This window comes from Empidonax traillii, unplaced genomic scaffold, assembly GCF_003031625.1.
Source record: "Empidonax traillii isolate 1590-97213 ecotype Southwest subspecies unplaced genomic scaffold, ASM303162v1 scaffold206:size1282135, whole genome shotgun sequence".
Lineage (NCBI taxonomy): Eukaryota > Metazoa > Chordata > Aves > Passeriformes > Tyrannidae > Empidonax > Empidonax traillii.
The window spans coordinates 30,683-58,484 of NW_020955399.1; the positions used below are offsets into that span (position 1 = coordinate 30,683).

The 27,802-nt window shown below is 38.0% G+C and overlaps 1 protein-coding gene across 5 annotated transcripts in view; it reads left to right on the plus strand.

Moving 5' to 3' along the window:
• WDR64 (WD repeat domain 64) overlaps positions 1-27,802 on the plus strand; it is a 77,912-nt gene that overhangs the window by 18,951 nt on the left and 31,159 nt on the right. For 3 of the 5 annotated variants that reach the window (XR_003571601.1, XM_027887294.1, XM_027887295.1), the window contains exons 7-12: positions 1,438-1,467; positions 5,099-5,201; positions 6,781-7,006; positions 7,530-7,664; positions 10,292-10,371; positions 16,287-16,426. Coding sequence is in view for 4 of the 5 variants with exons in the window: in XM_027887294.1 (XP_027743095.1) it covers positions 1,438-1,467; positions 5,099-5,201; positions 6,781-7,006; positions 7,530-7,664; positions 10,292-10,371; positions 16,287-16,426 (714 nt within the window). In the remaining variant the exon portion in view is untranslated. Of the gene's footprint in view, positions 1-1,437; positions 1,468-5,098; positions 5,204-6,780; positions 7,007-7,529; positions 7,665-10,291; positions 10,372-16,286; positions 16,427-27,802 lie in introns of all 5 variants that reach the window. The other 2 variants (XM_027887296.1, XM_027887298.1) reach the window with 2 other exon arrangements.

Here is a 27,802-nt window from a genome sequence, read left to right on the forward strand (position 1 = left end):
AAAGAGGATTTGATTGGATATTAGGAAAAATTCCTTTAACAAAGGGGTTGTCAAGCACTGGAACTGCCCAGGGAAGTGCTTGAGTCATCACCAGCCCTGGAAGTATTTATAAGATGTATAGGAGCGGCAGTTGAGGACATGATTTAGTTGTGGACTTGACAGTGTTAGGTTTACAGTTGGACTTGATAATCTTAAAGATCTTTTCCAACCTTAATGATTCTGTGATTTTGTGATTCTATTTGAGAGCTAAGCATTGCTTTCTGCAACAAATATGGACCTAATATGCTTTAGCACCTGAATACAGCTCTACACCATCAGCCATTTCCTGCTTACTCTAGAATACAAAACACCTTTCTCAGGTTCTCAGACAGGGGTACTGCCTTGAGCAACACAAATGACCTGTAGGGGCAGGCATTCTTAAGGACACACTCTACTTAATGTTACTATAGATAAAGCCAAATCTGATAACAATGCATGAATGTTAGGTGGGATTATTAATCCATCTCGATTAATAATACTTTAAACTCTGCTCAAACACTGTCCATGATGACACTGGGCATCTCACTTCTATGGGAAGAAGGACTTTGATCCTAGGTTCTAGGTTTATGGAATGTAGAATTGCTGGGATGGGAACAAGGCACCACTGAATAGTTACTGACTAGGGGCAGGGGCAAGAGGAGGTGAAAAAGCAGCTGTGGGTGTTTCAGAGGGGAAAAGGTTGAAACTGCTTTTGAAATCTGAGTGCTAGTTCTGCTAAAAGAGATAGAAAGTAACCCTGTCTCTACTGGATGATGGTGACAGGTTTGCTGACCACCTTATGACTTTAAATTCTTCCAGTTTTCAGCCACATGCTACACTGTCCACCAATAGTTACATTTGGGGAAAGATGCTGTGCCCATGTGGGTAGTCGTGTTTGCAGCCTGAAGTGCTACCTCTGCCTTGTATTTTGCTGGCACTAGTTGACATGGCATCTGGGCCAGTGTTAATGTGTTTCTGTAAGACACATCCTACTTCTTACAGGAGCTGAAACTGTTCTAGCTGTCCACTAGCATTAAGGGCACAATTCCATCAGAAGACCCAGTGATCTGTACTCCTTTGTAAAAATGGGTATTTATTACTTTTTTTTCACCTTTTTTTTTTTTTTTTTTACTTTTTTACTTTTTTTTAGTGGTTTTTTAATTATTTTGCTTATTCCAACCTCTCCATTTAAAAAAAAACCAAAACAACGAAGAAACCATGAAATAACTGAGAGAGAAAAGAAGTTTTAGGTTCCTCACTATATATAGGGGAACAGACAGCAGGCAGGTTAAAGATCTTTCTCAGATGTACTCTTTCTATTTTTCTGATCTACCTATGAAGAGGAGAGCTAACTTTGTTTAGACTTTTAATTTCTTCGCTAACTTGTTACTGTGACAATATATTTTTGTTTATTTTCAGATGAAGGTTCAGGCAACAATCAATGTTGAAGTAAGTTCTTTTTTTTCTCCTTCCTGTTAAATAATTTTAATTAAAAATCAGCATGTACTAAATTGAAATAATTAGAAACTAAGCATTATTCTAATGCCATTTCTAGCTCTGAGACTCCTGCATGATTTGACACAGGTCAAATAGGTTCAATTTATTCCTTTCAGTTGTAGAAACAATGGAGTAGCTTGACTTAAAATCCAACACTTCTATTGTTACTGTAAAATTTAAGTAAGTACCATAATGAGTTTGTTAATGAAAACCAGTTCTACGTCTTCCTAGGTAGATGATTGACTATGCAATACATACATTAAAACTTCATTTTTACCCTGGGAGTATCACTGCAGATTTTCGGTAATAAGCTTCCTTCAGGTGACCTGTAGACAAGAAACATCAGTCTTAGCAAAGTGACATGTCCTAAAAGTATGTGTAAGCCAGGAGACAAAGCATTTTGTTGACTATTTCTTATTATATAGTGGAAGTTTTTAAACGCAATAGAAATACTCCAGGCCAGAGGCCCTACTACTATGAGCTATGAAATTTTCAGGTGCTCTAGGTAAAAATGACCCTCTTCTGCTTCATGCTCACTCTTGTCTTAGGGAATAGTCATTTTTATCTAACGTGATTTAGGGGCTCCATTGAATGGACATGCCCTTGTTCAATTTAATTTCTTCTCATCTTTCCTCTAACTACTGCACTGAAAATATAATTGAAATGGCTTCTCTTGGACTAGAGGTTCCTGTATTTTTGATGGCTATTAAAATATTTTTATGCTTGCAGAACATAATATTCATGACAACTCTGTTATTCTTTAAATTGAAATTCTATATGTTTAAATGAAATAAAATTTTGGATTTGAGATAATAAATTCCACTTTTGAGACACTTGAAATGTATGATGTTATTAAATTTATTACCTTGGGGATTCTTTGAGAGATTTATCTCTAGAATTTGGTCAGAGTTTTTCTAACGTAAAGCATGCTTATTAAAACTGAAGCTTTGCATCTCAATACCTTTTATCTAAACACTTATTAAAAATCAAAGGACAATATCATATGTGAATGTAAATCATCCCCCACTATTTACTTACTAAAGATATGGTGAAGACCTCCACCCAAATGGTCATAATATACAACTATGAGTAATAGTTTAGGATTAATTTCTGAACAGCTAAACAGGGAAATCTGACTTTTCCTTGCAGGGTTTACATTTCTGTTTTTCCAATATGCAAACAGTCCATTCTTTTCTCACTGCCATTTTCAGCTGTCTTAACATGATCATCAATACTGGCATCAGTAGCTAATTGATGAAGCAATTTGTTTGTGTGCATCTTCATGTAAATGAAGTAAGGTAGTGAGTTCAGGACTTATTCAGAGATAAGTTATCAGGCTCCAAATGTGCCATCCATTGATAAGCAATGATGTATGTAGAGAGTGGCTAACAGATTGCAGCAATCCTTATGCTCTGAAGGTTTCTTCCATTCAGTATTCTCATTTTTATGGTGTTTCAGAATAGAGACTTATTCAAGCAGAGTGACAGAGGTCTTACCCTGAGGGTGTTGAGCCAGAAAGACTGCGAAGCATATTAGAGCTAGAAATAAAATCCAGTGGACTGCAGCCATCAGAACTTTCCTAGCGTCATGATGGTGTAAATGGAACATGAACTATTGGTACAGATCAGTTAGTTTTGTTACAGGGATGTTATGGAGAACAAGTCACTTCAGGAAAAACAGATTTTGTTTCTTGATGAGATTATGTGACTGAGTGAAACGAGTATAGGCATAAATATAATGCACTTAAAACTCTATACAGTATTTGACTTAGCACCATACAACTTTCTGGTTTAAAATATGACCACTGAAAAAAACCCACTTGAGTGCACGGGTTAATAATCAGTTGACACCTGAAAATAATATTCAGCATAGAATCACCTGTGAATAATGATGGGAATACTGATAGTGAACAAATTACTTCTCCCAGAGAATGGAAGTGAAATGTCTTTTAAATATGACATAGAAAATCATAAAAAATTATGAGCAAGTGAAACAGAAACTGTATTGGAAATGATGAAGTGAACATAGAGCCCTTGAGGAACAGGATGGAATAAGGAAAAATTAAAAGGTTGATCTTGACCTGGTGCAGCTGCCTTGTTTGTCTGTCAAGTCTGGCAGCACTAAGAAAAGAAATTCTTATAAGCTACAACTGAAACCTGCTACTTTAACTGCATCACCACACACAACAAAATAGTATCTTAATTAGTGGCTTAATTAAAATCAGCTTTTTCATTCCAGTCATTGTTATCTAATACTATTGTAAGGACCCCAAAATAAGCTCTTCCATAAGAATTACCAACCTACCTACCATAAGGCCTCTGCAGGACTGACATTTTCCACATGTTTATTGTAGAAAACAGCACAAGAAATCCTTGTATATGTGTTACCATTTGCCCACAGACCATTAGGAAGGAAAGAAGCTTCCTATTGCAACAGAATGCTGACATCCTCTGTCAGGATTTTGGACCCTTTACACTAACAGCAAAATCAACATTGTGTGTAGCAATGGAAATAAAAGTATAAGCATCAGCAGCTGCCTTCAGTCCTTTTGATTCTAAACTTACTTTGTGGGTGTAAACTGTATCTTTAGCAACACAGGTCCTGTTTTAGCTGTTTATCAAGTACTTCCACTGGAACAAAGCTTTTTAGAGTTTACAGTTAGGTGTATTACTGGAAGAACTGCAATAACAGAGTTTTTAAAGTTTGTCATTTTAATCTAGAAAAGAAAGATATTTCCGTCAGTGTTATTTTGTAGATGTTCTGAATTACTTTAAATTAATGGATAATTGTTTCATTGCAGCCATAACAAATGGAGTATATTCCATTTCAGTCCCACTCTTATTTAAAAAGGTACATAACCTTGGGGAGAAGGGTGGGGGAGGACAAACAGCTATTAATATTTCAAGGAAAAAAACCCCAAACACCAAAATTCTAGCTAGTGTGGTAGTGAATTTGAGTCTAATCTTACACTTTGAAAGAGAAATTGTTTTACATTTACATCTGTATAATTTGAGATACACTTGAAAAATGCCTTAATATGAGCAGATGTATATATTTGTAAATATTTGATCTACCTTGGAAGAATTAAAGTTATTTAATACAAGTCATTTATTTTCATAAACATTCATTTCTGTAGGAGTTGCACTATTATAGGTGTAATTTTGGCTGCCTTTAATTTTCTTTTTTTTTCCAAATGAAATTGCATCCAAATAAAAATTTAATCTGCTTTACTATGGATGTTTTAGTTTAAGTCTGCTTAAGTCTGCTCCAAGTTTAGTTTAACTCTGCTCCAAGTGCTTTTTCGGAGTGTCATTACAGTTCAACTAACAATATGTGTGTTGTATCTTCTCATGTGCAACATTTGTGCCTCTGAGGTAAGTCAGTGATAACTGAGGTTGAGCCTGGTGCCTGTAACTTCCTGTAAGAGCTATTCCTGGAGTTAGAACTCTCAGTGGGCTTAGACCTAGCAGGTGTTAGTGCATATGGGATTTGTGGAAAAATGGTTTAAAATATGTACTTATATGATAGAAAAAATATAAATTTACAGAGAAAAGCCTTCTTTAGTTCTCTTTGTTTTCATCAGGATACTGCTTGGATCACCGGATGTGATTTCCTACCTCAGCTGAAATATGTCGTGGCTGTAACTGAAAGCACAGTCGTTATCTGGGACTATAAATCAGACGACATGGTATTGTGTTGAATGAGAAAAATGCTACAATGAAGCCTGAAAATTGATCAGTCTTTGTTTTTTATATATATTTACATTCCTTTGGTCTAACAGGATGAAGGTTTTTAACTTTTGTCTTTGTAGAAACTCAGTGAAACAGTGGAATTTATACTAAAGAAGGAATACCCTTTCCACACCAAACGGGATTATTAAAGGGTCTTAAAAGTTTGGAAGAGAAAGAAAAAATTTGTACTATGTTGCAAACAAACCCCCAAAGAATTTATTTTCCGTGTTTATCTAATGCATATGTGTGCAGCTGTATATCTAATATGTGTGCATCGGTATTTAAATATATCTTGGAATCTATTAAGAATCAAGGGACAGGTTCTCCAAGGAGGTAACTTCCTGATTTAAAGAAAATACTTCTTCATGTCCTGTGCTTTGTTCAGGACTTTCTAAGAACAAAACCATTTTGATGTTGATAGCGTATGTCCAAAGTTTTCTTGCCTTATTACAAAATACAATTTTTGCTGACCCATACCTTAGCATTTTCCTTCTGTTCCTGGGACATTTCTCAGAAATTCTGAGTTGGCTGAGATGTTGAGGACAAGCTAAGTAAATATTTTTAGGATAAGATTTTTAGGACTTTTTTGTTGTTGTTGTTTTGTTCTCAATATTGAAAGGTTGCTTCCCAAAGTCAGATAGGTCCACGTAAGTCCCTTTGTCAATCTAATTGCACTTCTGAGAGGAAGGCTCAAAAACTTATTCTCCAGGTTCTCTCCAGTCATCAGTGAGAGCTGCAAATGACCTGTTGCTGAATAGGAATAGCTCTTCTCCAAGACCACAGAAATATGATATAGACAGTTCTGTATCTGTGTTGTGTCTCTTTAATGTTTCTGTGCTACTTGGACAGCATTGAAGCAGTTAATTCCTATGGCATGTGAACAGTTCCCAGTTTAGGCTGGCAAGGATGATTTAATCAAATAACAGATGGAGTCAGACAGTAGAACCAATAAACAGTATAATGCAGATGACCCAAAATCCCATTCCTGTGCCTTCTCAGTCTGGCAAAATACCACAGTGACTTGCAACTGTATTCATTCCCATGATATCTGTGCTTAAAACACCTGCCTATATAAGTACACTTGGCACTCCCAGGCTGTATTGATAATTAGGATTCTGATATAATTTCTCCCTGGGTTTAACTGCTATATTTTGTGGTTTGAATAATTCTTTATTTTGGCTATTTCCAATTTTCTTGTAGACAGAATCTCACTTTGAACAAGAAACCATATATAGTCTTAGCAAATATACCATCCCACTTAGCATGGGGAGATTCTTCCTAAAATTTGTTATTAGTATTTCTTCACTGAAATGGAAAAAGCTACCTGTGAAACAAAGCCTTGCTGAAAGCCCTACAGTTTGCTATTACCTCCACTTAGGGATGATCTTCCATGAGTTTCTGATACCAGGAAACAGCTATCACACGGGGAGCTAGAAAAACAAAGTCAAGATGTGAATGCTGATGTAACTGGATAAGCACACTAGATTCAGTTAATTTAAAAGACCCTGGTGCAATATCTAATAAACTGTCTGTCATATTCCACAGAATAATGGCTATGTCATCAAACCAATGAAAAACTGCCTGCTCTGTGTCTGCACGGTGACTACACCAGATCACCTGGCTAAGGACAGTATCTTAATGGGAGATGATAAGGGTTATGTTTACCTGCTTACTTTGACCAGTGATGACTTTATAATGAAACAATATAAAGCTGAAAAAGAATCACAATTCCGGGTCTTGAACTCCGAAAATTTGAACATGTAAGTTGCTTATGATAAAATATTATCAGTCCTGCATTCATTTTTTTTTTTTTAATTTGGGTTTTGTCTGGCCTGAACGGAGGATTAATTTCTGCTTATACATTGACCCCATCTAACCAATGAAAATAATGTTTCTAACTGCAGTAAATATGATTCACTTGTTTTTATCTGAAGGAAATGCCATCATTTTCAGCAGAAGATTTTACAAGAGATCTTACAATGGGGAGGATGCAGAATAAAATTCCAGGGGAGAATTTACAATTGCTATTATCCAGTTGACAAAGGAACTGTTTAATTGTGCCTGATTAGGGGGAAGCATAATTGTGACTGGAGAAATGCATGATTCAACCCCAACTTTAGCTCTGCTTCTTTTAAGCAGGAAGAGTGCTTCTGTATCTGCCCTGGATAGTAAATGTTAGCATTGTTTGTGTATATAATCTCCCTCCCAAAATTCCTGTCCACCTGTGGGTATATTACAGTAGTTGCTACTATAGCCTAATAATGTTTCAATTTATATCCCTAGTCTCAAACGCAAGCTACATGATGACTGGGTTGGGAAAGTTAGGTATATTTCTGCCCTGAAACGATTTGGATCCTGCTCCACAGACAGCCTTCGTTCATTTGTTTTGGATGATATAAAACGACTAGAGGACAACCTGTAAGTATATGACACCTTCTAGAAAAAAATAGACCTTTTGCTTTATAACTCTGCGAGAGATAAGTTCCCTGAAAGATACCATCTTGTTTTACTTTAGCTGTCTTTTCTATAAGCATTGTTAATAAAAACAAAAATACAACTATTTAAATGCTTGAATATTTTTGTTAGCTTTTGGTATAGGAGAGGATATATGTTCATTACTCACAGCCCTTAAAGATGTTCACAGTGTTGTCTGCTCCAACTTCTCCTCAGCAGGCAAATTTTACTTAGAAAATTGTTTTGCTGCATTCATTTATAATTTATATCCAGACAGAAATATATTCCACTATGTTTCATTAAAAGTTGCAGTTGCACAAGTTTGAGTTACTCAAGATTAAACCAAGAATGCAATTTATTCTGAGGGCTGTGAAATGGTTTTACTCTGCATCAGGGAAGAGTTTATGGCCTCCTTATTTGTGCCAAGTCCATGCATATGGCCCATAAGTGCTATAGCTGATTCCAAGCCTTTTTAGTGTGTGAATTTAGAAAAGTTTATAGCCCAATTAAATAATACAAATGTGATTTGATGTAAAAAGAACCTAGAAATAACATACAGATAGAACTTTTCGTTCAATGTCTAAAAGCATTGTAAATATTAGATCAGGTTCAAAATTCCTCTGTGAGGTATATCCAGGGATTAAAAGATTTTTAAGGCTAATAGCAACAACTATTTTATCTCTTGTATAACACAGGCCATAAATACTCATGTAGTAATTCTTGAATCAATCCAGTCACTTTAGGTTTTATGAGTATTGCATGTCTGTTGAGGAGTAAAGGAAAGTGAAATATGAAACACTTATAAATTGTCCAAGGTCACATACTGTGTCCGCTGAAAAGCTAAGAAATCCCCTTTGATTTTATTGGGAGCTTTGGAAAAATAGACTTAATTAGAGGAGAAAGAAAACTAAGTCTGCAGAGCCAAAACTGTAGTCAAAGGAGTATATGCTACCACCATACACTGTTAGTAATACAGAACTTTAACTGCAAATATCTTGGTGGGTCTTTTTCATTTCACACTGGCTACAATTGTGTCTCCTATTGCAATAAATATGTATCTCTAAGCAGTTTCACGCAACAACTAAATGAAATTATATTGAGACAAATGAAAAATTACACAGCTGTTAAAATGAAATTAATAGCCCTAAAAATAACTATGGATCAAATCACTTTGAAATGTCCATTCCATAAGAAATGACAGTTGAAACATATGATTTACTGATTCTAACAAAAGAAATTTCCCCAATTAACTTTGCAGCAAGGAATTGCTATTGTACTTGAAGAGGGATATAGTATATCTTGTCTCCTACGTGACTTATGTGACTTAAGTTTCTTTGTTGATAATGGCTGATGAACAGTTATAATCTTTTCTTGTAAAGAATTTAAAAAGGGAGGTATGGATATGATATGATCACAGAGCGCTTCTGTGGCAAGGCCATGGCTTGGGCAGAACTTTGCAGTGCCAGATCAGTGGGAATCGGGGATTCTGGTGTAAAATAGGAATTAATTGATTTAAATGTATGAATAGCAGTTCTTCTGAGGTTTTGTCACCTTTTATTTTTCTATACAGCTGTTTGTTAGCTCTTTAATGAATAGTCTTGATATTCTTGAGACTCCTCTTTTGGAGCTCTGGAAAAAAAGCTTTTCTTCCTCTAAGTACTAGGGAGCAGACGGCCTTTTATTTACACTTGCTTAGAAAGAACAAGCTCTTCCATTAACCCTCAAGGTTTCCAGAGTCTTTCATCAAATTTATTGTCACCTCAATTTATGATTTTCAAAATTAATCATTAGCCCAGAATAAAGGAACTAATACTTGTCTGGATTTCAAAGAAAAAATCTGAATGTCTACTCATTTAGTTCTGTGTAAGTTATTTACGCAGGTAGTCATTGCTTGCTGGGAGTGACAGGTGTTAACTATGCTATTACTGATTCCAAAAATCAATAAAATATTCACTCATTAGTAGCAGTGTATGAAACCTCGAGAGAGAAGCAGAAGTTTTTCAAAGGATGGATTTAGAAGGGACACTGAGTCAATCTCAGTCTGTGTTGGCTGGCTGCATGTTTGTGCTTTAGCAGTGAATTCAGTTGGGTTTCAGACACTTATGGTCTCTTCATACTGTTATACAACACAAAATAGATAATAAAAAGACTATACATTATACAATACATTGTGCAGAAGCAACAGAAAAGTAACTGCACACACTTAATGTAACATCAAGACCGCAGTACACCTCCACATCCAAAACAGGCAAAGGCAGTTGCTTTGATACGTTTCCTCAGTGATGAAATGCTTTAAGCACTCAGATGTGTGCAGGGTTACTTTGGCAGCAGCCACCATTTCAGGAGTCTGCTTCAACTTTGCCTTCTAAAAGGATTCAGGTGTACAAATTGGATATTTACTTCCTTAATGGAAGGTGCACTATGTTCCTCTTTCATCAATACCTCTGTTATAAATCTATTTTCTTTTAACACGAAATTGTATACATTACGCACACAGCTGTTCTATTTACTAGAAAAGTAAGGTGGGATAACTGTAGACTGTATTTTCCTAATGTTTCTTACATGATTAATTGTTTTATTAATTTTTGCAGACCTCCAAGGGAATTTTCTGTCCCTAAAGGCGTCAATGCCTTCACATACTGTGGAAAGGCAAAAGTCGTTGTTACTGGAGGTAAGTATTGGGATTTTTTCCAAGAGATTGTGCTGTTGTGATTTTTTTTCCCCAGTTAGATAAGATCAAATAGAGATGAGATGGTGTTTTAAGAATTTAAATAATAGCTTCAGTCTTAAATTATAGGAAAGAGATGTCTTGCTTTTAATTGCTGGGAGCCTTACTCTGAAAAGATATACTTCCTGACAGGAATTTCTCAAGGGCACTGTCTGGGTTTGATTCAAGTATCCTTTATGTAATAAAACAGAAGAAACAGTATGTGGAACTACTCTAAGGTACTTTTCCAAGTCAGGTTATACACATTATTCTTTCCAGTATCAGCACGGCTTCCCTCCTGTCACTTTTGGCCATCCTTTCCTATCTTAAGGAATCACATTGGCCCATCTTAATACTTTCTGCTGGTCTTCTCTCTGATCACTTCCCCAAAGTGTTACTGTTTTTTCTTTCCCCTAAAGCAGACTGCAGAAATAGCACCCTTGCATCCCTTTCTTCCCTGTTATCCAATATTTTTATGAGCCTTTCTACTGCAGTGGTCATATTTGATGCTGCAGAAATATGGCTGAAGGATAGCAGCAGTCTTGGTTTAATATTCTGTTTGACAAGGTGGTGCCCTGGAGTGATGTTGATGCTGCCTTTCTACAAGTGTTCAATATGAGGGTTTTGCTTAAAACTTTCCTAAAAATAGCAATAATGCACATAGCAATTCTTATGTCTATATTTAACAAGAAGAAAAAAATAGCCAAGGCTCTGCTGTGCAGCCTTGATAATATACACAACAGTAAAATAAACTTGAAAAAAAAATAATATAAAAAGATCTAGACATGGAAAATAATGCAATTCATGTTGAATTGTAACAGTTTGCCAAGGGGAAAATTGTGACATATCAGAATAAGTATCAGACAGTTCTATTGATTTTCTAGATGCAAGGTTTAAAGGAAAAGCAATAAAGCTATAGATAAGTTATTAGTGAAACTTCTGAAGTTCAGCCTTGGAGGAGATATTGTTTACATTGATCACCTTGTCACAGAAAGCAATCTGGAGAAATTTACTGACGACATAAAGTAAGGAGGTCCTGTGAAACAAAACGTGGTTAGTATTTCCCACAGATAGAACTGGAGGATTTTACTGTAGTAATAAAACCAGAGTGAAGTGTCTGAATGGGACAGAAGGTCAATTACACAGGAAGTAGTAAAAGTTTTTTTACATGCTGAAAATTCTTCTTACAGAAATAGCAGAAGAGAAAAATCTGGACAAACTTCCTAAGAAAATAAGAACAGCTGAGGTAGACCAGGCCAAAAGTCTGCCTAACCCACTCTCCTCTCTTTGTCAATGACCAGCAGGAAACACTTGGGGCAGGGAATAGGACAATCACGCAGCAATACTTGCCCTAGGTACATGTGTTAGTTGAAATATCTGTTCTGCAGGCAACAAAGAATTAACTTCTCTGAATGTGACACTAGTGAAACCTCACGTTGTATTGGAAGCCACTGTATGGTTGATATGAACCACATTTGAGAAAGATTAGTTGAATATGGAAAAAGAGCAGGAAAAATGTATCACATAGAGACTAAAACCATTGTGCAGAGATTAAAGAAGTATATTTTCCATTTAAACAGCTACCTAATCAGTGTATTTTAGGAGTAGATGAGTTTTTTCAACACTGACTTTTAATTTGTCTTTAATTTCAATGCACAAAAGTAAAGAAAGCATGGGTAACACGAAAAAACTTTATTAATACTGTGTTCAAGGACCCTGTAATGACAATTGTGATGATTTGGAAAAAGTATAAGAATTTGTACTTTGAACAACCTTCACATCTTTCGTAATATCTACGTACCCTTTAGTTGGAATCCTGTCTTGCTTGTTCACTGGCTGGCCTTTGTCTTCCTATTAAAAGGCATCCTCCTGCCTCTCAACCTCATTCCCAGATCTTAGCTCTGCTGCTTCCCTTGAATACAAAAGGAAATTATTCCTGAGCTGGATTACTAAGAGTCACAGGAGACAATGGAAATGCGTGGCCTAAGACAAAGACTGGGTGGGATCATCTCTTTCAATTTCATTGTGAAGTTAGATCAGCCACGGACTACTCTGAAGCTGCACCCAGAATTTAGAGTAATGCTACAGGTCTTGAGAGATCCACCTACTAAAGCCTTCAAAAGCTGAGCTTTAGAATTCTGTGCTCTGTTAATAGAATACACTGCTCACAGTGGCACAGCCCACTGTCAGGCTAGAGCACGCTATGTTTGCCTCTGTATCTTAAAAGCCACCCCTCTTTTTTGACTGGATGAGAAACACGTGCTGATGATCCAGTTAATGAAAGAAATAAGCTTTTTAAGATTAATATAGTCTTGTTAACTAAGAAGCCTGCAATTTCATCTGTAATATACCCTAAAAATCAAAGACCAGAACAGGTAATAATTCAGAAATCATAACATATAGATTCCTTGGTGAAATGTGCAAACACTTGTTAAAGCCATGTTTATATGTCACATTCAGCAATTTAGTCATATGTTTATAGCACAAATTATATGCTACATACTGTGATATATTATTACAGTGACTATTAAAAAAGTAATGTTTTAACACTCTTACATTCCATCATTTATTTAGGCTTTTTTAATTATGCTCATGAGTTTGTCAGTAATGTGACACAACCTAATTTTGTCTTTAAGATATCTGACATTTATAATAATGAATAAGATAAAAGCAAACTTGGTACTGAGTTCATTTTTTTTAATGCTAAAAGCTAGACTTTAACCAGTAAAATTATAAAAGCCTAATAGTGGTCTAAAATACGATGCCCACAGTAGTTTAAAATATCTTCTCTATGTAGCATTTTGCATTAACATTATGTTGAATGGTAAAGTGACAGGGTTTTCTTCTTATTCTGGATTCATTTCAGTTCCAGATATGTCTTAATAATCACCTCTGGGAACAACTGCGGTTAAAATTGAATTAGGTATGCATGTAAAAGCAGGAAAAGATTGGTTTTAAATGATACATCAACTTCTAACACTATTAGTTCTTCAAATCTGGCTATTGTTTTCCTCTGAGCAATGAAGCAGAAAAAAACTAGTGATTTCTAAATCTAGCAGTAACAGATTAAGACTGATAAAAGTGACTCTCCACTTGTTCGGTATCTTTTGTGAATTTCTGGAACAAGTGAAGTACATTTTCAGGAATTTCCAGGAATCCTAGCTATAGAGATCACATCCCAGAACTTCTCTAGCATCAGCTCTCAGTAGCATAGCAAACTCTTTTCTATGATGCAGTCTAAATTTAAGAAGAACATATGAAGACAAACAAGGCAGCACAAAGAAAAAAAAAAACTTACATATTTGTTAGTATGATAAACATTTGAATTTGTGCTAGTCTGCCAGATGTCTAACTGTTCTGAAGAGGTTTTGCAGACATTATAAGGCAAAATTATATAAAAGACAGACTTGAAGGAATAACAAGTTGTTTTAATAGATAAAGGGTTCTTCTGCATGAGAGTAGCAGCTTAGAAAGAAAAAAGGTGTTATATTTTTATTTTCTGATCTATCAGGGGACGCTAAGCTAAGCCTAGTATTTCTCCATTCAAATATGTTATTGTTCTCAAGTGGGTTTCAACACCACTGAAATGCAGACATCTCAGCAGACTTGTAATACAACACAAATTACAAAACTGCAAGCAAGACACTCAGTTTGACAAAGTGTCATGTTTTCAAATAAGGTATTGGAGTCCATAAGATATAGCTAGAATAGAGCTGTGGTTGTAGAATCTGACCGTTAGAAAAAGCCCTAAACATTTGCTCTTATAATTATTCACCTTGGAAGAGACTGCACTGAACTAAGGCCATTTTGTTTCAAGTCATTGATTTCACAAAATGTTAAAAAATTGGTGCTGGATATGTAGACAGATCGTCTTCTTCAAGCTTTTCTTGGATGTGTCTAGTACTCACGCTTTATGTGTCAGGATTCTGAATCCTGGAGGCATATTTGGAGCATAGAGCGAATAAATGTTCCAGGAAATGTTCCACTGAAGCAGTGAATGTTAGGGCCAATCTAGCATTAGTCCAGAAAGAGGGAAGAGAGCAAATACACTATAACAAAATCTACCATTATCTCCACATCAGTGAAAGGAACTAAATTTTATCCACTATATCTCATAAAAAGCAAACAGTATTTTTATTCTAGGGAGAGGTTTTCTTTCCTAATGTCACTTGTTCCTCCTGTTAATATCTCAAGGAAATAACCTATATAAGTGATTCTACTCTTAAAATAAACTCTTGATGCTACAATTAAAGGGCACTATCTTTCCTTTCAATCATCTACCATCATTTCAGGAATATAAAGAACAGAGCAATTAGAAGACTAAGAAAGATTCCATTCCTCAAAAGTGCAGCAAGCAGGTAGTCAAGTTGATAAGATATTGTCCGAGGCAACCTCTGAGAAGATGAGCAGGGACCTATTGTGTTCTGCAATTACTCCATAAAAAAAAGCTTCATAGACCACTTGTGCAGTTATAACCCATTTAAGCTACTTACTGCCATGCTTACAGCATATACAGATTATGTAGGGTATTTTTGCCTAAAGATTACCCCAAAAAGAAACTGGTTCCCCTTGAAGTTGCAGACAGTTACTTAGCAATGGCTCTCCTTCTCTCTACAGAAGTTCTCCTTCCATCATGTTGGTACAGTTGTTTGCATAGTTGAATTCTCAGTTACACTTGTGAAATGAGCTGGCAAAACCCAAAATAAATTTCTGTTGCAGCTATTTTTTTAGTAGATCATTTCTCCAGTGACCCTCTTTCATTTGGAGAGAAGTCACATAAACAGGGGAATCAATTTAACTGAGGGAACAATATTCTTTAATGGAGAAAAAGGGAGATAGGGCGCTCCTAAATGAGTCACGTCTTGCTGTATCAAGACGGAAAGGAATAGATTTCTGGAGAGAGATGGAGGGACTGATGAATGGCAGTTGGTTGAACAAGCTTCAGCAAGACTATTAACAAAACTGAGCTGAGTATTTTAGTCTTGAAGTTGGATGAATATTCTCTTGGGGCATGTACTTCCTAGCCTATGTTTTTTCTGCTTTTTGCTCTTCAATTTAAGCCTGGAGAAAACTAAAGCTCAAACTGAAGTCTACATAAAATGTGGCTGTTTCTTTTATTATGTGGCAAAATAGAGTGTTCAGCTAACTCCATACAATTCGTACAATTGCAATATTTACCAGGAATTGAAAGTTAAAACAAAAAATTAATTAATCTGAAATTTAAATTGGGCTCCTGTTCTCTTAAAATCCTTGCAAAAAATATTAAATACTTCAGCACACTATGTACAACTGTGTTTACAGTTGTATATGTAAACCCAGGAGTATACTAATACATTTTTAATATCTATCTGTTCAAGACAGATTCAATCATCAGTAATTACTGTGCCCTATCTGCCCTCAACTTCCATGCCCGTGTGCCTTCCTTTCTGCATGCTCATCTTCTTCCATAGAGGTGGCTATCCCTTCTTGTTCTGGCTAAGTGGACACAAAAATTATTTCGACATTTTTCTAAATTCCATTTTTAAAGAAAAAAAAATCTGAGCCCCAGTTCTATTTCTACTGAAGTATTCTGCTCCTATGAGACTAGTTCATGTAGTCCCATTTAGTGTCCCTGCCATGCCTCTACCATAATAAAAAGGCTCTGAAAGGCTGTTCAGTTACGTGCTTTTATTACATGTTTGGGGATAAGCAATGAAACATAAGCTGGAATCCAGCCCTTAGAATGAAAAATTCCCATTCTTATGTGGCAGTAGCCTACATGAATGAAAGCAGAAACTTATAAACACTAATCTCTCCATTACAAAACTTATTTGTAATACCAGTGACTATTCAGTCTCTCTGACTATATATATATACATTTTATTTTTTTCTCCTTTCAGGTAATGACAGAGTCCTTCGTTTGTGGAATCCTGCTATTAATATTAGGCCTACAGGGAAGCTATTAGGACACAAACATAGTGTTGTGGAAATTGTGACCAATGAAAAAGATCAACATGTCATCAGCCTCTCCTCTGCAAAGGTAAAACCCTTTTCTGAACTTCACAGAAGTAGGGCTGGAAGAAGGGTCCAGGGAACCACAGGCCTGTCAGCCTTACCTCAGTGCCCAGCAAAGTTACAGAACAGGTAATCTTGAGAGCGATCATGCAGAACAATCAAGGGATCAGGCCCAGCCAGCACGGGTTTAGGGAAAGCAGGTCCTGCTTGACCAACCTGATCTCCTTTTATGACCAGATGACTCACCTAGTGGATGAGGCAGTGGATGTAGCGTACCTGGACTTCAGCAAAGCTTTTGACACTGTCTCCCGTGGCATTCTCCTGACAAAGCTGGCAGCCCATGGCTTGGACAGGGGCACTCTGTGCTGGGTCAGGAACTGGCTGGAGGGCCGGGCCCAGAGAGTGCTGGTGAACGGGGCTGCATCCAGTTGGTGGCCGGTCACCAGTGGTGTTCCCCAGGGATCAGTGCTGGGCCCAGTCCTGTTTAACATCTTTACTGATGATCTGGATGAGGGGATTTAGTGCACCCTCAGTAAATTTGAAGACAACACAGAGTTGGGTGGGAGTGTTGACCTGCTGAAAGTTAGGAGGGCTCTGTGGAAGATCCAGACAGACTGGATTGATGGGCCAAGGCCAAGGGTATGAGGTTCAACAAGACCAAGAGCCAGGTCCTACACTTCGGCCACAACAATCCCATGCAGTGCTGCAGGAGGGAGACAGAGTGGCCGGAAAGTGGTCCAGTGGAAAAGGACCTGGGGATTCTGGTCAACAGCTGGCTGAACCTGGGCTCTTCTCCCAGGTAACCAATGACAGGACAAGAAGAAAGGGCCTCAAGTTGTGGCAGGGGAGGTTCAGGTTGGATATCAGAAGAATTTCTTCACAGAAAGGGTTGTTAAACATTGGAATGCGCTGCCCAAGAAGGTGGTGAAGTCACCATCCCTGGCAGTGTTCAAGAAACAACTGGATGTGGCACTTAGTGCCATGATCTGGTTGACAAGGTGGTGGTCAGTCAAAGGTTCGGCTCAATGATCTTGGAGATCTTTTCCAACCTAAATGATTCTGTGAATCTGTGAAAAAAATGTTATAAATGTAAGTAGGAATCTAATTTTGAGTAAGTACTTCCGATAGTAATTGCTTATCAGTTTGTTTATTTTAACAAAAAGGCAGAGTTTAGCTTAAAATTTCCAAATTATTTTATGTTTAGAAGCAAGACTAGAAGGGAATTATCTGGCATATTTTCTTTCTGAATGTGACAAAAGAATACCTACAGCAGTAGATATTACCATCCTGGTAATTTACATATTACTTTGGCAACTGCCAGAATTAAAACATAACCTGTACCCAAATGCTTCGTTTAGTAGTGATCACCTGCAAAAAAAAACTGCCTGCAATTTCTTTTACCCTTCTCTCCGCCTCCCAGCCTACTAAAAATCCATAGGTGTTTTTCTGACACTGATGTCTCTATACATCATATTCAACTATTGATCTTTTTCTAAACAGTGTTTTTCACAAGGCTTACTGATTCAAAGAATTGTCCATGAAGACAAATACTAACAAAACCAGTAATACCACTTCTTCAACAAAATATTGCAAGATTCTGCTGGAAATGGATAAGTTATTTTTATCATTTTAAGTTATTGGTAGAACAATGGTATTGGTGATTTATTTCATTTGTCAGAGTAAGGCTGTTCAGGAGAGAATAAAAACTTCTAAAAATATGTGCAAAAATAAATGAGAAGCCCATGAAGTAGTTGTGAATGACTATGGAGCTCTTTTAAGAGTGGTCCAATGCAATATTTTCAATATTTAGCATTACTCAATATTTTCATTAGCATCTACAGTGATGGAGTACAGAGCGCATATACTAAATTAACCAGTTGCCCAACGGTGGTTAAAGCTACGGGCCTTTAGCAGAAGTATTAAAGTTCATAATGGTCATTAAAATTGAAGGTATGATCAATAAAAAATACCTCCTATAAATCAATAAGGAGCTAATATAATTATTCAGCTGAGATATTCATCTGTCTCAAAGAATCCCAGCATTTTGTTGGGTCATGCAGAAAATATTAGTGAGCTATTTATCCTGCTTGTGTTGCTCCTCTGCTATAATTGCTTACCATTGCTCATCGTGGTGCTAATAAATACCACATTTTCATGTCTTTAATTCTATTCTTAAAATAACCCACACCTTTCTGAAAGTACTACTGGTTGAAAATAAGTCATCATAATTTCCCACCTTCACATAATCCTGGAGCCATAATCTTTCCCCCTTCCTCACTCCTGTATATCTATACCTGTCTATTCTGTAGGTAACTCTGCACCTTTGCTGCAGGCATACATTATTGCTGAATTGAGGAGGGTTTGGCCAGATAGCCTGCAAGCTGTATATGTAGGAATAATGGATTAAGACATAAGACATGACTTAAGGGGAATGAATGAATGAACATTAGTACATTTATAGAAAAGCAACTAAGAATGAAGCCCCTGGGGCAGTAAATGTAGAAGATCTCCTGAGGTCCCTTCCTGGCCTTTCTGTAATTCAGTATGATGATTAAGAGTAAAGAAAAATCTATTTTAAAAGTCTCCAAGTACATGGACACCAGATCTTAACTAAATGAAGCTAAGTTGTGCCAATGACAAATGCGAAGAACATATTAATTAAAAGCTATGTATCTTTAAATTGTGCAGTGAGTTATAAGGCAGAAATTACACTTCTCAAAAAATAAAAAGAAATACAAAAAAAAATTCCTAGACTTTCAAATGTCAGATAAATCTTGTGGTCATAGTGAAAATTATATCAAAAAAGAAGGAATCCATATAATGCTCCCAACCTAAAAGTACATTTGTGTTTGGATAGACAAGAACCAGGTATTACACAATGATGTTCAACTCCCCAGCTGAAAAGTAGGGAGTACTTTTATAAATTAAGATTTGTAATTGTTATCTTTGTTACGTAATTGTTACATTTGAGGACTCAGACTTATTTTATACTTTATGGCTATTTTTTGAATTATTGAAAAGTTTCTTGACTTACTGTAGAGATATTTTTATGCTATATAAATTACAAAGCTTCAAAGCAGCACCATAAAGGTAAACCTAAGACTAGTGCACTAGGGAAATATATTCCCATGATAGCAGAACCTGAAAGAATGTTGTAGTATTTCTTCTGCCACTTTCAGGTTAAACACTTGTGTTCTTTAGATAGATATGTATTTCCCAGACTGAGGTGCTCTTTATACTGTCAAGGCCTCTGTCAGAAATGAAGTAAATTTTTGTATGTTCGATGTACTCTTTGGCTCTGTTTCCTTCAGGAAGTAATATGTGAATGACAAAAGCATCATCTTCCCAGTTAAGTTTAGGTTTTCAATTCTCACTGGGCATAAATAGGCATTATTTCTTGCACAGGCAACTGTAGTGAGAAAGTTTTAGTTTCACAGGTAGACAACCAGAGCTTCTATCAGAGAGCCAGGGGGTGTTAAAAAAAAGAAGGGAAATTTTTAAACATCATACAAGAAAAATACAAAACCCCTTACATTTTACAGCAGATAAACTCCTCTCTGTTTTTAGCTGTTCTAAAAAGACCTTAAGAGATATGTGTATATATATATATATATATATATATATAAAATATGCAAATCATTTATTAAACTTTCATTAAATTTGTACTTTGTAATCATAAGACATGGCCTTGGCTTAAGCCACTACGGTATTTTGTGAAATAACATGCATGGCAAAATTAAGAAACTATTTTGTATCTGTCCTCTACTTTCATCACTTCTCTTGGAAGCAGACACATGCTGCTGATATTCAGTGCTGTAGGCTCACGGGTACTACTGGCATCTCACATCTTTTCTGCTGAAAGTAGAAACCTTAATTGCTAAAGAGGTAGATTATATTTGTTAAAAAAAAATATTCAAATGGTTTAAGATTAGGTAATATGTTAAATGTCCTTGCCTTGGTTACTGACCAATGGGTCAGACAATGGAAAGGGCTGGACAGTGGAAATATGGGATATTCATGAGAAATATAATTAGACAATATTTTTAGAGAAACATTTTCCCAAACCATTTTCATGTGTAAGTTAGATTGCATATATTGCACTTAACTTCTGCTGTTCATTCCCTGTAATTTTAACACATAATTTCCTATAGTATGTTCCCTGTAACTCTGTGAATAAGAACAGGAGTTAGTGTTGAATAGATACTATATGAGCTACATTTCTGGAGTCTAAATCCAAAGAGGTGGAAAGCTACAAGACATAGTCTCCCTGACTGTATTTTAAAAAATCTAATAGTTAGTCTTTTAGTAGTCAGTTTTCTTTGGTATATTTGGTACATATTACTTACTTTCTATATTAAAAAGTCTTAAAATGTTTTAAAACAAGGAATCAAACAAAAATTTTACTACCTGCTTTGGCCTCCTTTGACCTCTCAGGAGAACTGAAATGACGCAGTTTTGATTCGGGGAAAGGGATCAGACCAGCTCAGGGTTCGGTGACTAGCCAGCAGAGATTGTAAGTAGGCAGTAGTCACAGGCAAGCTGTAGCTCACACACACCACGCACCCCAAAATGAGGAGACAAGAGACAGCAGTGTGAACCAGAGAGCAGCCAAGGGCCAAAATGGTGGGTTTTATAGGGCTAGGCAGAGAAGGGTCTGGAAAGAGGGTGGAGACTGAGAGGAGCATGCAAATCCTCTAACAATCATTGGTTTGGGGTACATGAATAAACATAGGGAGGTGTTAACAGGGAGGAGACTAACAAGGGGAGAACATGATTGGTCAGTACCTCAGGGTACACTGACCTATGAGGGATTGTCTCCATGCCTGACAGGCAAAAGTCCATGAGGGGGAAAATGAGGGAATCAACCTACTAATAGGTTTTATAACTTCAACAAAGCTACCACAATAATGTCCTCAAATGTTGGTGTTATCACAGGTAGTGGTGTGGACAGGGCTGATCTTCCAATCATCAAATGAAACCTCTCCTCTCCCTTGATCCTTCCACAGTGCAAATGCTGTTTCCATTTTCTCATGGTCTTTTTCTTCCTCACCTCCAACATCTCCTCCTTTCTTGTTTTTTAAATAAACTAGGAAAACATGCTTGGTAATGATTCTTTGAAGTATGAAGAGAGATAGGTTAACGACGCAGAAAGACAAACTAGGAATATTTGTTTTAGCCAATTGGGAAGTGAGGGTAATCGTAGTCCGTCAAAAATATCTGTGGAGTAAAAGTTGGCAGGTACTCGTGCTGCATTAATTAAATTTTTTAAATCAGAAATACTGTAATAGACATTATAATGAATGGGTTCCGAATTAGAGAAATTCAAACAACATAAATTTTCGAATTCTTGGCACCCAAGGTTTAGGGATAGTAAAAAATAGTCAATGGCTGCTTGGTAATTTAGGGAAATGTCTTTAAATACTAGAGAGTCCTCTAATAGACTGCAGATAGTAGCGCTAATGGCACTGGCTTCTTTCACCATCCAGCATTTCATGTGTTCTAAGACATTAAAAGCATGTTCAGTTTCTATCTTTGGGAAGATTGTAACGTTATCCCATGTATTAGTCACAGTGGGATCGCAGTTCGGTGATTCCCACACTTTTTTAGATATGATGGGAGGTTGATGTTTTAGGAAAAGAATTTTGGCAGGATTGAATATTGTCAACTTTCCTATGGTGCAAGGTCCTCCTAAAGGGCGAGATGGGATCCCAGACCAAGCTCGGTCTCCACAGAGTAAGAATTCCCCTTTGGGGAGACTCCAAGGTTTTGCATAGGTTTCGGAGTTCAGGATAGAGGATTCATTGCACCACAAAGATGTATTTTTATAGAAAGGGGAGTTGGGTGTGACAATACGATTTTCTTTAGATGTAAAATGCTGCTTTTTAAACATTAAGCAAATACTAGCTTTTACAGTGCCAAGGAAATCTATTTTTAGGGGTTCAATTTCTCTAGGTGAATCTGGAAAAAACAGTCCTTTATATCAATTACCACCAACGGCCACTCCTCAGGCAACATAGATAGGGATGGCATGCCTGGCTGGAGTGGCCCCATGGGTTCAATAACTTCATTTATTTTCCGTAAATTGTGTAACAGCCTCCATTTTCCCGATGCCTTCTGAATAACAAAGACGGAGGAGTTCCAGGGGCTAACAGTGGGACAATATGGCCTAATTTTAATTGTTCTTGTACCAAATCATGAAGGATGAGCAGCTTATTGATGGGAAGTGGCCACTGGTCTACCCATATTGGGGTGGAAGTTTTCCACTTCAATGCAGATAGCAGCTGCTCTCCAGTGACCGATGTTAAAAATTTGTCTCAGTTTTAGTTCCCCACTGTGCCATTAGGTCCCTCCCCCAAAGGATCATCGGTAAAGGTAATATTAGAGGCTTACAAGTAGCTGTGCATCCGTCGATACCTGTGAATAAAACAATTAGTTTACTCTTCCTCGGTTTTTGAGTTCCCCCCACCCCCGAGACACTCAGCATAGTGTTTTCCAATGGCCAGGTAGTCAGCCAGTCATGCAGAGCTACAATTGTTACATCCGTCCCCGTATCCAATAAACCAGAAATGGATGTTTCTCCTGCCAACGATGTAACTTTCACCATCATAGTAGGTTGATCCGCAGTAACAGCATGTATCCAGTTTGCTTGCACTTCCTCATTTTCCGATTGCTGATGGAGCTGAGCTAAAGGAAGAAGAGCAGCTACCGGTCCCTCTGCAGGCAACTCAGAAGGGGGAAGGGAACATGAATTGATATGAAAACATTGTCAGAGTCACAATCAGTAATAAGTTCAGTCTGTGCAATGATGCCCTTTTGAAGATCTTCCTCTGTAGCCATTACAAGGCAGCATTGGTCTTTTTGTAACATATCCATAGGCGTAGCTTGGATGGTAACTTCTTCTATGTTAAGGAGTAGTGGTGGTTGGCAGGGGTAAAGTAGTATTTTAGAGACATGGCTTAATTGATTTCTGTGATTGTCTAGTTGGGGTTGGATTGTGTCCTGGTAAAGGTGGGCTGGCAGTGGCACTGATGTTGGAGAGAGGCATTTTGTGTCTGAGCACCCCTCATGGTGCTCCTCTGGGAGTTTCCCTGATTATTAGTATTCAAGTCTTTTCGTGGTGTAGGAGGAGTGGTAAAGGTGACTTTTTTCTTATATTGTAAATTTGGAGATTTAGGTGGCAGGGGTTTGTTGTTAATATCTGTAAGAGATCGGCACTGAGAGGTCCAGTGTCTCCCCTTGCCACATCGTTGACAAGTGAATCTTGGTAATTGAGGTTTGGGTTTTGGAGATTGTGGGCAGTTGCCCTGAAGATGGCCAGATTGACTGCATTTTAAACATTTTCCTTGGGCAGCATACATCATCAGTCTAATTTTTTCTTGTGGGGAACCAACATTCCTGCATGCCTCTATCATTCTAACAAGGTGGGATTTTTTAGAGGTTTGAGGAGCTTTCGACATTCCTCGTTAGCCTTCTCCACCACTAAAGACTTAAAGAGAACCTCCTGTGATTGTTCGTCTGCAATTTGTTTTGTTATTGCCTCTTTCAATCGGGTAGCAAAGTCTAAGAAAGGCTCTTTAACCCCCTGGAAAATAAGGGCATAAGAAGGAGTTGGAGTAGTAACCTTTGCTACCTTCTTGATGGCCTTATATGCAAGATCCTTAGTTTTATCTAGAATGTCTTTGTGTGTTCTGGCTTGGTCTGTGTTGGATGAATAATTACCTTCTCCAAACATCATGTCCACTGTTTATGCATAAGGCATACCTCCAAAATTTCCTCCTTCTTTACTGTATTTTTTAATTAATGCCTGCCACTCTGCTTCAAAAGCAGAGTATTGTATAACAGGCAACGAGGCCCTCACTATTAAGCAGATGTCATTAGGCATGAGGGTGAACACTTGGAAAAAGGAATGCATAAGACCCATGGTAAAGGGTGAGTTTAACCCATAGTCAACTATAGCCTTCTTAACATCTTTCATGATTGGGTAGGAAAAGGGCCTCCATTCAGGAGATCCTCCCTCTGATGTATAAACTGGAAAAGCATGAAGCATTTCTAGATCCCCTGCTAGAATTGCTTGATCTTGAAAACTTTTCCAAGCACATTCATGTGCTTCAACTACCTGATGTGTGACATCTATCCAGGGCCCTGATGTTAACTGGTCCTGGATAGGCGTGGTAGCTGCAAAAATGTGTGTGTCATCAGCATCTTCAGCAAATATACTTGCCTCAGATGCTGAGGTACTTTTATGCTTAGTGTGTTTTGCAGTAGATGTTAAAGGTGCAGGTGTTTGAGTGTTAGATGTTGTGATGGAAACTTTTTTAAAGGCAAGCCTTTTGGTAGGTGTAAGTGGTTTCTGTTTTGCCTGTTTGATTATACTGGTAAGAGGTGGTGGTGTAGTGATGTGAGTCTGATCTTCTTCTTCAGTATCAGTGATGTTTTCTGTTGATGATGTCTGGGTATAAGATGTCATGTATGTTGTAGATGGTGGCTGATGGAATGGGGTAGTGGTTGGAGTGGAGAGCGAGTAGTGTGATTGAAGGGATTTCAGGGAAAATTGCCGAAAAGCCGCAGGTGGTACCACGTCCTGCACCTTGGCCGTTGGAGCAGGCCTGTGCGGCATCGGCGGAGGTGGTGACAGCAAGGAGGGTACAGGTGTTGAATTGGTGTGGGGTGCCAGTAAGGATGGTTAGGCCTCAGACCCTGGTACGTGGGCAGCGCCATGACACCGGATGTTTACTAGGTCTGAACTGGAAGGTGAGTTCCGTGGGGGACCAGAAGGATCATGGTCAGCGCCATGTTTGAAAGGAAGGGGAGTGGCTACGGTGATGTTCTGGTGGGTGGAGAGTGGTGCTGGTGACATCATGTGGTGGGAGGTGCATGAAGGTGGATCCACCCCCACACCCTCACAAAGATCTCCGCCCTCAGCTCCTCCCCCCGCAGCTGTCCGAGAAGGTGGTGTCTCCCGATGCAGGGTAATTTGCAGCCATTCATGCAGTGATCCGAGTCCCCTCCGCCATTTTGCCTCCCTGCACCTGAGGTGGTATTGCCCTCCATCCTGTGGGGTGGTGAAGGTGACACAGCAAGAAGAGCACAATCACCGCCATCTTGAGACTTGGGGAATAGCTGCTTTCGAGGTGGAATTTATCTTAGCAGCTTTTTCTCTGGCTTGCAGTAGCATTAAAATCAGTCTCCAGGCTATCAATCCTTTCCTGGCCAATTTGTCCCCTTTTTTCTGCTTTCCACATGGCCGATCCTATTTTGTCCCAGTGGTCGAGAGTTAATTCTTCAGAGACACAGGTTTTATGTAGGTGAAGCCAGGTAGCCAGTGCTTTCAAAGAAGCTTTATCATATTTGTTACCCTGGATTTCAATTAAGGCACAAATTCTCTTATAAAGTGCCCTTTCTGGCTTGCGTAGTGTCGCGCCCATAATGTGGAGATGGAATAGCCGAATTAAAGAATCTGGAGTTTTGGACATAGGGATGGAGGGGAAGGAATGCCCCAGGTGCTCACCTCTCCCGACAATCCGCCTGCGTTGCCGGTGAGGGGGACGCAATGTCCAGTCTCGCCTGGGGAAACCGCCGGAGCCACAGGGTCTCCTATACACCCCTGCGGTTGTTGCCCTCGTTGAGCTAGTGCAGATCCTACTGAAATGTGTAAGCTACTGGCTAGCCCCACGGTTGGGCTCCATTTGACGCAGTTTTGATTTGGGGAAAGGGATCGGACCAGCTCAGGGTTTGGTGACTAGCTAGTAGAGATTGTAAGTAGGCAGTAGTCACAGGCAAGCTGTAGCTCACACACACCACGCACCCCAAAATGAGGAGATGAGAGACAGCAGTACGAACCAGGGAGCAGCCAAGGCTGATCTGAGTTTATTGGAACAAAATGGTGGGTTTTATAGGGCTAGGCAGAGAAGGGTCTGGAAAGAGGGTGGAGACTGGGAGGAGCATGCAAATCCTCTAACAATCATTGGTTTGGGGTACATGAATAAACATAGGGAGGTGTTAACAGGGAGGGGACTAACAAGGGGAGAATATGATTGGTCAGTACCTCAGGGTACACTGACCTATGAGGGATTGTCTCCATGCCTGACAGGCAAAAGTCCATGAGGGGGAAAATGAGGGAATCAACCTACTAATAGGTTTTATAACTTCAACAAAGCTACCACAATAACGTCCTCAAATGTTGGTGTTATCACAGGTAGTGGTGTGGACAGGGCTGATCTTCCAATCATCAAATGAAACCTCTCCTCTCCCTTGATCCTTCCACAGTGCAAATGCTGTTTCCATTTTCTCATAGTCTTCCTCACCTCCAGCAATGAAACTGAAAGAGTGAAAAGCCATTCACAAGCATACTCACAAGAATATCTCTGCAGCCCATATGTAATCTGATTTATACTGCAGAGTTCAAAAGTAAGGGATCACGTTGGCTTTTGGTTTCAGACTTGTGCTGCAACACTTGTGCAGTCTGAAGTAGTAATGGCTGACTTAAGGAGTCAAAACCTTCAGTGAATTATGCTATAGAGCATTAATGTAAGTCATACTTTATACAAAAATGTAAAAATTAACAAATCCTAAACCGTGGTCTCACAGCACTGGAGAAAAAAATTAGAGCTCACTGGGGATTTGTATTACAGTGGAAGAGCTAGTTTAGAAGATTAACAGTCTTAGCATCCCAGAACATGGAAAACAGAGTGGAACCCAGGAGAAGAGGAGGGAGGCATCAGTCCATTAAGGATATATCAAAAGAAACATCCCATGCCATACAATGATCAAGGTACAAAACAGATGTCTCCATGAAGAGAACAGGATGATCATGCAGACCTGTAATAAAAAGCTAAAACTTCATAAATACAGAGAGTCGTCTTTTTCTGAAGTGCAACATTTGGTTACTCTCAACTGCATGTTAAAGGCAATTAAGTTATTGAAGAAGTTTAAGAAAGCAGACATAAAAAAACTTTCATTATGTTCATTTTTAAGATCTCTTCAGCTATATGTCAAAAATTGTAAATGGAAATAAGTGAAATATTTTTAACACAAGGGTCAGTATTAAGCACTGAGGGAGACTGTCCCAGTGACATGACTGAAATGAGGAAGTACATTGTTGCCTATTTCTTGTAAGGCTTTTTAGGATACCTTTTATTTGCATTGTGCAAGCAATTGGTTTGACAGCTGCAAGTATTTCAGGTGTTTTCTGCTGCTGCAATTTTTGATTTTGAAGTCTGTTTTTAATTTCAACTCTATATGTTAGTCTTTTTATTAAGAAATACGACCACACAATAGCTTAACTTTTTTGTTCTGTGATGACTTGCAATATTTAAACAAACAAACAAAAGGCAATCTGATTATCTGAAGGTCCAATTGTTGAATATGACACAGATCAATACCTACACAATGTTTGTTTTAT